Source organism: Ranitomeya imitator, chromosome 5 (genome assembly GCF_032444005.1).
Source record: "Ranitomeya imitator isolate aRanImi1 chromosome 5, aRanImi1.pri, whole genome shotgun sequence".
In the NCBI taxonomy this organism is placed as follows: Eukaryota; Metazoa; Chordata; class Amphibia; order Anura; family Dendrobatidae; genus Ranitomeya; species Ranitomeya imitator.
In genome coordinates this window covers 536202161-536215382 of record NC_091286.1, presented here as the reverse complement: position 1 = coordinate 536215382, position 13222 = coordinate 536202161, and the positions used below count along the sequence as shown (strand labels likewise).

The window sequence follows — 13222 nt, the reverse complement described above, 5'->3', positions numbered from 1 at the left end:
CCTCAATGCATTAACCTAACGATCCCTGTGTGGCCTATTTATAATAAAAAAAAAAAAAAAAAAAAAAAGGTTCCTCGCATCATGTTCTCATACAATTTATGCAGTATTAGCCCTCTGTGTCTGTACTGCTACATACTGGTTCATGCAGCTTTACATGAACACCTGAGCCTTACACTATAGCTGGTCCGAATAACTAAAGCAATTGTTACCATCCACCTCTCGTGTCTCCCCTTTTCCCCATAGTTTGTAAGCTTGCGAGCAGGGCCCTCACTCCTCCTGGTATCTGTTTTGAACTGTATTTCTGTTATGCTGTAATGTCTATTGTCTGTACAAGTCCCCTCTATAATTTGTAAAGCGCTGCGGAATATGTTGGCGCTATATAAATAAAAATTATTATTATTATTATTATAATGCACTCCCCATAGGCCTACTCTATATTGTATAATGCACCCCCATAGGCAGACTCTATAGCACAAGGCAGCACCCCATAGGCAGACCCTGTAGTATAAGGCAGAACTCCATAGGCAGGGTCTGTAGTATAAGGAGCACCCCCATAGGCAGACCCTGTAGTATAAGGAGCACCCCCATAGGCAGACCCTGTAGTATAAGGAGCACCCCCATAGGCAGACCCTGTAGTATAAGGCAGCACGCCATAGGCAGACCCTGTAGTATAAGGCAGCACCCCATAGGCAAACCCTGTAGTATAAGGCAGCACACCATAGGCAGACCCTGTAGTATAAGGCAGCACTCCCACAGGCAGAACCTGTAGTATAAGACAGCACTCCCATAGGCATACCCTGTAGTATAAGGCAGAACGCCATAGGCAGACCCTGTAGTATAAGGCAGCTCCCCCATAGGCAGACCCTGTAGTATAAGGCAGCCCCAATAAAAAAAAAAAAAAATACTCAACTCTCTTCCTCCTTGTTCCAGCGGTGCTCCGAGCTCCCGCTAATCTCCTGACAGTGGGCGCCGTGTAGTGACGTCATCGCGCCCGCTGTCAGTGTCGGTGACGTCAAACGCTGACAGGGGCATGATGGGAGAAGGAGCGTAGCACTCCTTCCCTCATCAATGCGGTCAGCTGTATCGGCTGCGCGCACCGATACAGTTACGGTAGCTTAGCTCCGGGTGGGCCTACTCTGAGCTCCGGGCCCAGGGCGATGGCCCCCTCTGCCCCCCTGGGGCTACGCTACTGCCGGCAATAGCTTCATGAATCTCTCAGAAAGCCTGCTACAATGATTCATTCGGCAGTATAGGGTGTTTAGCCGTTTAGGCCATGTTCACATTGAATTATAGGGGTTGTCCAGGAATTTCTGTACATATCAATGACCTGTCTATGATCCATATGTATCCCTTTTAAGTGAATGGGAGATTGCAGCACTCCATGTGGAGATGTGATGTTCTCCATAGATTACATAAATCTAAGTATGAGCTTGTCGATCAGATAGGTGGAGGTGTCGGGTGTCTGATCGCCACAGATCTCATTTTGACGACCTACTCTGAGGATAGGTCAGGAATATGTAAGTCCTGGATAACCCATTTAATGGCTTTTATTATAGACTAGCTGAAGAGCCCGGCGTTGCCTGGGCATAGTAAATATCTGTGGTTAGTTATAGCACGTCAATTCTCTTATTTTCCCATCACGCCTCTCATTTTCCCAATCACATCTTTAATTTTCCCCCTCACATCTCTCATTTTCTCCCTCACACCTCTCATTTTCTCCCTCACTCCTCTCATTCCCCCCTAACACTTGTCATTTCGACCTCACATCTGTCATTTTCTGATCACTACACTATTTTCCCTCACTCCTCTCATTTTGCACTCACACCTTTTCATTTTCACCTCACACCTCTCATTTTCACCTCAGTATATACATGTTTGTCATCTCCCTTAGGGTACGTTCAGACTAGCGTTGTGCTAGTGTGCGTCGGCGCCGCGTCTGGCCACGCAGCGGCGACGCACGCGTCATGCGCCCCTATGTTTAACATGGGGGACGCATGCGTTTTTGCTTGTTGCGTTTTGCGACAAATGCGTCTTTTTTGCCGCAAGCGTCGGACCAAGAAAACGCAACAAGTTGCATTTTTCTTGCGTCCGATTTTCGGCAAGAAACGACGCACGCGTCGCAAAACGCAGCGTTTTTGCGTGCGTTTGGCCGCGTTTTTCGGTGCGTTGTGCGTCGCGTCGCCGACGCAGCGGCGCACAACGCTAGTCTGAACGTAGCCTTATATATAGTATACACCTGTATGTCATTCCTGTATATAGTATATACCTGTGTCATCTCTCCTGTATATAGTATATATCTGTGTGTCATCTCCCCTGTATATAGTATATACCTGTGTGATCTCCTGTATTAGACCTCGTTAACACGTTATTTGCTCAGTATTTTTACCTCAGTATTTGTAAGGTAAATTGGCAGCCTGATAAATCCCCAGCCAACAGGAAGCCCTCCCCCTGGCAGTATATATTAGCTCACACATACACATAATAGACAGGTCATGTGACTGACAGTTGCTGTATTTCCTATATGGTACATTTGTTGCTCTTGTAGTTTGTCTGCTTATTAATCAGATTTTTATTTTTGAAGGATAATGCTAGACTTGTGTGTGTTTTAGGGCGAGTTTCGTCTGTCAAGTTGTGTGTGTTGAGTTGTGTGTGGCGACATGCATGTAGCGACTTTTGTGAGATGAGTTTTGTGTGACAACATGCGTGTAGCAACTTTTTGTGTGTCGAGTTGCATGTGACAGGTTAGTGTAGCAAGTTGTGTGCAGCAAGTTTTGCACATGGCGAGTTTTGCACGTGGTGAGTTTTATGTCTGGTGCCTTTTGAGTATGTGCAAGTTTTGTGTGAGGCAACTTTTGCATGTGTTGCAAATTTTGTGCATGTGGCAATTTTTCCGCGTGTGCAAGTTTTGCGTGTGGCGAGTTTTCCATGAGGTAAGTTTTGCACTTGTGGCGAGTTTTGCGTGAGCCTAGTTTTTGCATGTGGCGAGTTTTGCGCGTGGTGAGTTTTGAGCGGCGACTTTTGTGTTTCGACTTTTATGTGGCGAGGTTGGTGTATGTGTGGTGAAATGTGTGCTGAGGGTGGTATATGTGTTCAAGCACGTGGTAGTGTGTGGCGCATTTTGTGTGCGTGTTCATATCCCCGTGTGTGGTGAGTATCCCATGTCGGGGCCCCACCTTAGCAACTGTACGGTATATACTCTTTGGCGCCATCGCTCTCATTCTTTTCATTCTGTTACTTATGACTTTTGTGTTTGAAACTGTTAAACTGTAAAGCGCTGCGGAATATGTTGGCGCTATATAAATAAAGATTATTATTATTATTTATTAAGTCCCCCTTGTTCACATCTGGCAGCTGTCAATTTGCCTCCAACACTTTTCCTTTCACTTTTCCCCATTATGTAGATAGGGGAAAAATAGTTTGGTGAATTGGAAAGCGCGGGGTTAAAATTTCACCTCACAACATAGCCTATGACGCTCTCGGGGTCCAGACGTGTGACTGTGCAAAATTTTGTGGCTGTAGCTGTGACGGTGCAGATGCCAATCCCGGACATAGACACACACATACACACGTACACACACACACACATACACACATACACACACACACACACACACACACACACATTCAGCTTTATATAGTAGATTTAGATGTGCAAAAGCTCCCTGGAATCTGTTAGCCATAGACTAATATGGGATTAGTGGATAAATCTGAGTTTCTTTATGATTTTGAATTGATGCCATTGTAGCTTATGAAAAGCTGTTAAAAAAACTTCTGACATACCTACATTTATTAGATGTATAAATGCCATATGGTAGGATCTGTGAACCAATAATGTAATGAATACATATTTTGCAGGCTCCAATCCGTAGAACTAGTCTTCTCTAGTCCATGCTCCTTTTTTTGCGGTATGCTGAGTGGATGGAGGCCAAAAGGACATTAATAGACCCTTACTACAACATTTAGTGTGTACAGCCGGAGCCCTTCCGTCATATAGACTAAACAAAAGGGAGAAACCTATCGCCACTGTCACCTGGCGTTGATTCGCCTTGATACAATGGACCTTATTTATCAAAACTGTGTAAAGTAAAAATGTTACTTGTCCATAACAACCAATCCTAATGAAGCTTTCATTTTACCAGAACAGTTTAAAAAATGAAATTTGACCTCTTGATAAATTGGTCCCAATATGTTTGCTTGAACAGAACACAAGTACCTCAGTTCATGAAAACCTGCGATTTTTCTCGGCGGTCTTGAGGAGGGGGCATGTTGGGAGTCAGACGCTTCTGAGTCATTGAGTGGCGCACTCCTCTTAATGAAGAAGTGGCTTCTGACGAGTGTGTGCCTTCCTGCACCACACCACAAATCTTAGTCCAGTCACTGGCTGGATTTATGGTGTAACGCCACAGATCATTGTGAATTTAACGAGCTGTGGCCCCATGCTCCCTTCCCGCCCAAGCTCCAAGCAAGCAGAGCTATGAAAAAGTGGCGTGAAAGCACCAAAAACCACAACATTTTGGCGCAGCTGAGTTTTACATACATGATGCAATTTTTCAAAGTAATGTACCCCAGAATCGTGAAATGAAGAGTCTGTAGGACAGCATTGCTGTACACCCACAGTGGCCAAGGTTACGTCACAGTCGGTTATCACAGAGTGCCGATGTCCTGTCATGGTGGCCAGCACTCGCAGAAAAAAATACCGTAAATATTTTTCACTAAATTGTGTTTTTCTTTTTGGTTTTTTAGAAAATTACAAATTGAGGCAAATGTACTGACCCATATAAAAACCTTATTACTGTTTTTCAGCAGTATAGGACTGTAACATTTACTTGTTAAGGAGCATTGCGTGTTAAAAGGGTCGTCGCACGCCTCTCCTTTTCACATCAGGAGGTGAGCGTTGTTGATGACTTTGTGTCAGCAGATACCTGCCAAGAAGCCTTCATGACTGCCAGGTATTCGTAAGAATAGGACACCTGTATGATCTCTGCTGGCCTGCACATGTCTGTATGTCCAATACAAATCCATCCATGGTGCCTACCTCCTAATGTGAGAATGAGAGCACTGCGCAACCTTTTTTACAGTCCCCATGTACATTAGCTTATAGATGGCCGTCTGATCATCTGACGTATATATGGCAGCCAGCCAACTCTTGACAAAAAGAGAACTCGACTTCTCTCTACTAGAAATACATGAATGTGTATAGAGGAGCTGGAAGAGATGGTTATTTGCTGTCAAGGACACCTGTATGGCCACCCCAAAGGCAACCTGTCACCTCTTAAAATAACGCAGTTTACCTGCACATATAGTGGTAACAGGCAGGTGAATAGTGTCTAAATCATGTCCACATGCCAACTGAAACAGGTGTGTGTGTGTGCAGAGTAGGCTATCAGAGTACCAGGGAGTGGTCACAACTTACTGTGTAGTGAACAGTGACTGTAACTGCTCCCTGCGCCACCCTGATAACTGTAAGCAAGCTGGCTGCAGAGAATATAACTTTATTTTTTCCCTGCAGCCCCTTTTCCGGTAAAGCAGCCAGGCTATTTACCTGCAGAATAACCCTGTATCTGTAGATCTGCAAATGTACAGCATTCTGAAGGTGACAAGTTCCCTTTTAAATCAGTAGCACCACTTCTGCAGGAAACAATGAGCAGCGCCTAGTCAATGCCACTCGCAGGCATGCCAAAACAAAGTTGGTATTGTAGTGTTATTCAGTAATTGTTGTGTATGAATGAACTGGACATTTGCTTGAGTATCATTAATAGTGTCAGACTTTCCATCTTGACTTAGGCTATCAATTTAGCTATCACAGTTGATGCATATCTACAATTACCGATACTACTGTCTGTATAATGAATGCCACTCACTGTTTTTTGTCTCTGCTTACTTAGCCAATACATATGGGAGTCACAGACTGTAACATTAGCACACTGTGCAGTAGGCAACCAGTTAATTAATCTGTAGGTGTTTATGACTAATTTTAGGCTGGCAGCTAGTGACAACTGTCCTGTCACTTGTCTTTGTATGTCTGCCATGCAACAGTACCTGTCCCTTGTGGGTGAACCTTAAGAGACAGAAGGAATATAAGGAAAAGTCTGCTCCTATTTTGTTCACCTTTCCAATAAATATATAATATACTGTATATACAGTTAGGTCTAGAAATATTTCGACAGTGACACAAGTTTTGACATTTTACCGGTTTACCAAAACATATTCAAGATACAGTTATATAATGTGGGTGGTTTAAAGTGCAGACTCTCATCTTTAATTTGAGGGTGTTCACATCCTAATTGGAGCAAAGGTTTAGGAATTACAACTCTTTATTATGTAGCTTCCTCTTTTTAGATGGACCAAATGTAATTGGACAATTATCTCTAAAGCACTTTAATGGGCTATTCCCATGTACATGCATCATCAATTTAGCAGGTAAACGGTCTGTAGTTGATTCCAGGCATGGCATTTACATTTGGAAGCTATTGTTGTTGTGAACCCACAACATGCGGTCAAAGGAACTCTTAATAGAAGAAATCAGTTTGGTACATTGTGCTAAAAAAGAGCACTAGTGAGCTTGGGAACTCAAAAAGGCCTGGATGTCCATGGAAGACAAGTGTTGGATGATTACAGTATCATTTCCATAGTGAAGAAAAACTCCTTCACAACATCCACTCAAGTGAAGAACACTCTCCAGCAGGTAGGTGTTACAGTATTTGTCTACTATAAAGATAAAACTTCATGAGTGAAAATACAGAGGGTTTACCACAAGGTGCAATCCATTAATCTGATTAGGATTTGACAAAAGTATGTAAAGAAGCAAGCCCAGTTCTGGAAAAGCATTCTTTGTACATATGACACTAAGATCAACCTGTACCAGAATGATGGGATGAAGAAAATATGGAGAAGGCTTGGAACGGTTCATGATCCAAAGCACATCACATCCTCTGTAAAACTTGATGGAGGCAGTGCGATGGCGCGGGAATTCATGGCTTCCAATGGCACTGGGCTACTAGGGTTTATTGACGATGTGACTGAAGACTGAAGCAGCCGGATGAATTCCGAAGTGTACAGTGCTATACTTTCTGCTCTGATTCAATCAAATGTAACCAGGTTTATTGAACAGCAATTCGAGTACAGATGGAAAATGACCCACAACATACTGCAAAAGCCACGTAGGAGTTATTATGGCAAAGAAGTGGAATATTCTGCAGTGGCTGAGTCAGTCACCAGGTCTCAACACCATCGAGCATGTATTACCCATGCTTAAGACAAACCTTAAGGCAGAAAGACCCACAAACAAGCAAGAACTGAAGTCATCTGCAGCAGAGACCTGGCAAAGCATCACAAAATAATAAAACCAGCGTTTGACGTCCATGGCTTCCACACTTCAGGCCGTCTGCCTCCAAAGGATTCTCTACAAAGTATAAAGTTTAAACTGAACATTTTATTTATGGTAAAGTTAGTTTGTCCTATTACTTTTGAGCCCCTGAAATGAGGAAGCTTTGTAAAAAAAATAGTTGTAATTCCTAAACATTTCACCGGATATTTTTGTTCAACCCCTTATAGTAAACCTGAAAATCTACACTGCAATTGGAACTCAGTTTCATTTTAAATAAAAAAAATAATGACATGCAGAGCCTTTATATTTAGTAACTAAGCGCCATCACATTCTGTTCTCATTTGTATCTCTTCATTTTAGGATCATTAGACGTCTCTAGCTGTAACCACCATGGAAATGAAAGGTAATGTGGATTGTAATTTAATGGTAAGCTGAGCTGGATTGTATTAACCCCAAATTATATGAATGTAATTTAATATTATACATTACATTGTACTATTACTAATAATAATAATAAAAATAATTCTTGTATTATTATATTTGGTTTATTATTATACATACCATCTTTTTTTGTGGCTATCTCCACAAAGGAACAAACAGACCTGTGTTTAGCCAATTAATTAATTTTAATTGGACTCTTAACCTCAAATGTGTGAAAGGAAGCTATCACCAGAAAATGACCTATTGTTTTAAATCAGGATTTTGTCTTAAATTATTATTTTTTGCAATTTTTTTTTCCCCAATCTGGATTAAAACAAAGAATTTAAAACTTACAATTTTCACACTTGAGTAGCCTCAGGGTATCCACATATACATGCCACATTGACCATACTTTGACCCTATCTTTTTGTATTGTAGTATTTAATGACAGCATGCAATGGGCATTGTGAAGAGAGGGGGAGCAAGGTCCAGTGTGACATTAGTGAATTCTGTATTATCAGCTGTGTATAAAATCTGTTACCTGTCACAATAATCCTGCCTCTGATGATAAAGAGCCTACTGAAAACTCTACCTGAAAGAACAGGAAACATGAGTCTAAAAAAAAAAAAACCCAGTGGCCACTGTGAAAATGGCAAGATTGCTCTTTGTTTTGTTTTTAAAGCTTGTGCTATGGAAACAAAAATGGTCAAAAAAGAAATGTAACAGAAAAACCTGATTTAAGAACAGGGCATCTTTAGTAGTTCATGAAAACTCCTTAAAATATCCTTGATAAATATAATTGATCATTTAGTCTTAATATTCTGTTATGTAAGGGTTGCTGGAACAGATGTTGAAGATAAGCACTTCTGTATTGACAAAAGGAAGATTAAAGGGGGATTAATAATATTTTAACTGTATACCTTATGTTGCTTTAAATTGACTTTATATACATTATAGATGGAAACTACAAACCGGACCCAAATTCTGGTAGTGGTTACCCTCCTGCCATGAACCCAGGTCCAGGCTACGCTGCTCAAGGATATCCACCAATGAATTACCCTGCTCCTGGATACCCACCTCCAGGTCCTTATGGATATGGACAACCCCAACCAGGAGCATTTCAAGGTAAAAGGGCTGTTTGCAATGAGCTGAATTTCATTCAAGTTTGAGTAGATGTAATAAATGATCCAGCTTTGTACCATATACATTGCATTTACATTGTTGTGACATACAAACCAATTCCCCAAAAGTTGAGAGGCTATGTAAAATGGTAAGAAGACAAAAAATCAATAATTTTGAAATCTCTTATAGCATAAATTATTCACAAGACAACATCAAAGGTAAAAGGTAGACAAATTTAAATTTTATTTGAAAGAAGAACTTTCTTAAAAGCGGATGGCAGCAACATATCTCAAAAAAGTTGGTACAAAGGTTAATAAAAGGCTGGAAAATTAAGTGATGCTAATGAAAAACAGCTGGAGGGTCAATTGTCAACTAAATCCTAGGACTGTGTATAAAAATGGCAATTTAGAGAGGCAGAGTCTCTCAGAAGCAAAGATGGTCAGACATTCAACCAATCTGTAAACAACTGCATCTAAAATTTGTGGATCAATTTAAATGAAATGTTCCTCAATGTAAAATTGCAAAGACTTTGAATATTCCATCCCCCCCCCATCTGCCGTACTGATATCATCACAAGATGCAGAGATCCCGGAGAAATCTGTGTGCACTAGGGACAATATTGGATGATTCTGACCTTCGGGCCCTCAGGTGGCACTGGACTAAAGTGAAGCATGATGCGGTCTTACTAATCACTGCTTTGGCTCAGGAATACTTCCTGAAATCATTGTGAATACAGTCCACTGTGCAATCCACAAATGCAAGTTAAAGGTCTATCGTACAAACACAAAAAAGAAGCCATATATCAACACAACCAAGAAACGTCATCTCCGGCCAAAGCTCATTTATATTGGACTGAGGCAAAATGGAAAATTTATCTGTGGTCAAAAGAAATGAAAATAAGAATTCTTTATGGAAACCACGGACGCTGTGTCCTGTGAACGCCACGGGGAGAGGGACCATCCAGCTTGTTATCAGCACACTACACAAAACCCTTCATCTCTGTTGGTATGGGGGTTGCATTAGTGTCTATGGCATGGCCAACTCACACATTTTGAAAGTAGCTATCAATGTTAAGCATTATATAGAGGATTTAGAACAAAATATGCACTTATGCAGACAATGTCTATTTCAGGGAAGGCCTTACCTATTTCAGCAGGACTATGCTAAATCTCATACTGCATTCACCACAATAGCATGTCTTCACAGAAGAAGAGTTCGGGAGATGACCTGGCCACTTGTAGCCCAGTCCGTTCACCATTATAAAACATTTGGAACATTATGAAACCAAAAGGAATCCGGCAAAGAAGACTCAGAACTATGGAGTTGATAGAATCAGACAAGAATGGGACAATATTCCTCTCCCAAAATAAACAGAAATTGGTCTCCTCACTTTGCCGATGGGCGATGCTGCACAATGGTAGACATGGTCCTGTCCAAACTTTTTTGAGATGTGTTGCGGTCAATTTCTAAATTAAGTAATATTTTCAAGTGAAATGTAAAAATGTCTAATGTTCACATTCTGATCCATGTTCTTCAGTCTATTGTGGATAAAATGTGGCTATACGAGATTTCCAAATCATTGCATTATTGTCTTTACATTTTATAAACTTTGTCAACATGTTTTGGAATTGAGGTTGTACATTTGTGGGACTTTAGGCGCCTTTATGGAAGTCTAAGCAAGTCAATATCGGTTCTAGTGGATGATCACTGGTCATGTGAATGTATTCTTACCCCCATTTCCTATTGAAAACATATGCACACTCGGTCTAGTGTCTGCTGTTGGGAGGAATAACTGTAGTATGTCTGCTAAAGGCTGAATGATGATAATAATGCAGATGTCAGCGATTGGCTGCAGCGGTCTCATGTTCCTGTTGTATAAAGAAAAGAGAACAGTAGTGGAAAACGAGAAAGTGTAAAGCGTTTGCAAAAAGGGGTCGGGATTGGTAAGTTCCACATTACACGGTTTGTGGTCCTATAGCTCTCTATGATCCTAGGCCATGTGCTGTAATAAACATTGTCGTTGCGTTTTCCTGACACTATCCCATCTTGTTAGTGTTGTTTGATTAGTTTATATTAGTTTATATGTAATTGCATGCCACAGTAGAGAGCTGCCATAATGCTGTCAAATGGTAGCACTATCTATTACTGCTGATGCCTGTACTTTGGATCATGGGAGTATTTACTAATGGCGTATATCATAATTGTTAGGATTATTATATATTTTTTTTTTAGGAATGACTGAATGCACTTAAAGTCATTATGAAATCCAATTACCGTAGATTTTGTGTTCATTATCAGCAAGTGCATCTTCGTACATTTTCTGTGACTGCTCCTTTTATTCCTATCACGTTTTTTTTTTTTTAAAGCCCCATTCCACAGGAAACGGTAAATGATGGCGTATAAAATGGCTGCTGCATGAAGCCCATCAAATCTAGATAATTTTTTGTTGCATCATAAAATTGCCGATTAGTGAAATCAGATTTTTGTGTTGTTAAATTTGTGTTAAAACATTTTGGCAATGTATTACCCATATCACAATCTTGATGTTATTGGAGCTCTAGCAATTTACTGGCCAGTAGAAATGTTAAGACTTTACGTTTCTGTAGTTTCCAGAAAAGTACATGTATATTAGAAGCAATGAACCTTCTCTTTTCTATTGAAGCTTCTGGTGAGCGTGTGCAAAGGTCATTGTGAAAGGACATGGAGCCAGGGTTCATTATGACATTCCCTACTGTGAACTGTGGATCCTGTATTGTCATCTGTATATAGAACATTTACCTGTTATTATACTCCTGCCTCTGATTATAATGAGTCTGCTGAAAGGACAGGTAGTATTAGTCTAAAATATCCCAACTTGCCAGTGTGAAAGTTGCAAGTTTGCAATTTCTTTTTTTTTTTTTTTTTTTTTTTTTTTAGAAGACTCATGCTGTGAACAAAAACAGTTAATTTAAAAAATAATATTTGTAACACAAAAGCCTGATTGAGATAGTAGGTACTTTTATGACCTTACATTGTCTTCAATTCCTTTTCCATGTTTAGTAGACGTAATATGTGTGTTGTGATGGGCCCATCTTGAATACACAAAGTCTAGGGCTCCATTGCCCCCGTATATTGTTTTTTTCCCTGTGAAAAATAAATGAAAACCTACTTGTTATCTGGAAGGCTAATTCTTTTGATTGACCTTCTTTAAAAGACACGGCCAACTCTGTAGACAATTTTTGTGTGTTTTTAATGTTTCCTTTCTGTTACTTTCATTGTAAAAGTTGTACCCTTTCCTAAAGGATCTGTGTGCCACTGCCGGCTGCAGAACGTGTCAACTAAGAACCAGTCAGTCAGCTCATTCTGGCAGAGAGTTTGTAACTCTCTTAGGCTACGTTTACATTTGCGTTGTTGGGCGCAGCGTCGTCGACGCATACCGACGCATGCGTCATGCGCCCCTATCTTTAACATGGGGGCGCATGGACATGCGCCGGTATATGTTGTATTGCGTTTTACGACGCATGCGTCATATTGACGCACAGACAGGACGCAGAGGACGCTCCTTGTAGCGTTTTCCCTGCACCGAAATTCCTGCTCTGTACGATCTTATGACAAAGCATGCATCGCAAGACGCTGCGTTGTGTACTTGAGTTGTTGGTTGCGTCGCCGACCCTGCACCCAACAACGCAAATGTGAACGTAGCCTTACGCTTGTGAATGCTGCAATTTTCAGGCATGCGCAGTGTGACCTCAAGTCTCCGGTCAGATCAGGTATCTCAGAAACCTCAGCGGGTGTGCTATTGGCAGACGGGGCAGGACTAGTTTTCCCGCAGGTCACACCTTTTCAACTAGTCTTCAGGATATGTAACACAAGAAGTTATCAAAATTTTCAATCACTATACACTGTAAAAAGACAAATATACAAAGAAGACAAAGATATTGTCTACTGCCAGGGTATGACCGAATTAATGTTTCTGAGCCTCAAGAGTCAATGGATCATATGTAGAACAATGCGGGCCGGTACTGATCATCTGCTCATTAGATCTGTCCTGCGTGAATATGATTGAAGTTTCTCAGACAGGACAATCTTTTTTGTAAATCACCAGTTTAGACTGGAATGTTTAGCCCTTCTAATGAAGTCACTGTGAGTTTTGTCTCATGAACTTTGCTCATACTTGGAAACTTTTCGGTACTAAACTCTTAAAGAAATAAACATGGCTGGAGAATAATCAGACCGGCATGGCTTGTCCTTTTCTCGGCACTGTAGGACTCTGTTTCTAGAGTAACTGTACTAAATGTTCTGATAATCGAAGGATCATGGTCTGGCCTATGAAGCTTTGGCATGTACATTTTTAAGTACGGTATTTATGCAAAA

At 40.9% G+C, this 13222-nt stretch overlaps 1 protein-coding gene across 2 annotated transcripts in view; it reads left to right on the top strand.

Moving 5' to 3' along the window:
- LOC138638360 (phospholipid scramblase 2-like) overlaps positions 1-13222 on the top strand; it is a 91153-nt gene that overhangs the window by 35173 nt on the left and 42758 nt on the right. For both annotated transcript variants that reach the window (XM_069727593.1, XM_069727594.1), the window contains exons 2-3: positions 7688-7730; positions 8705-8872. In XM_069727593.1, coding sequence (XP_069583694.1) covers positions 7718-7730; positions 8705-8872 — 181 coding nt within the window. In that variant the 5' untranslated portion in view covers positions 7688-7717. The remainder of the gene's footprint in view (positions 1-7687; positions 7731-8704; positions 8873-13222) is intronic.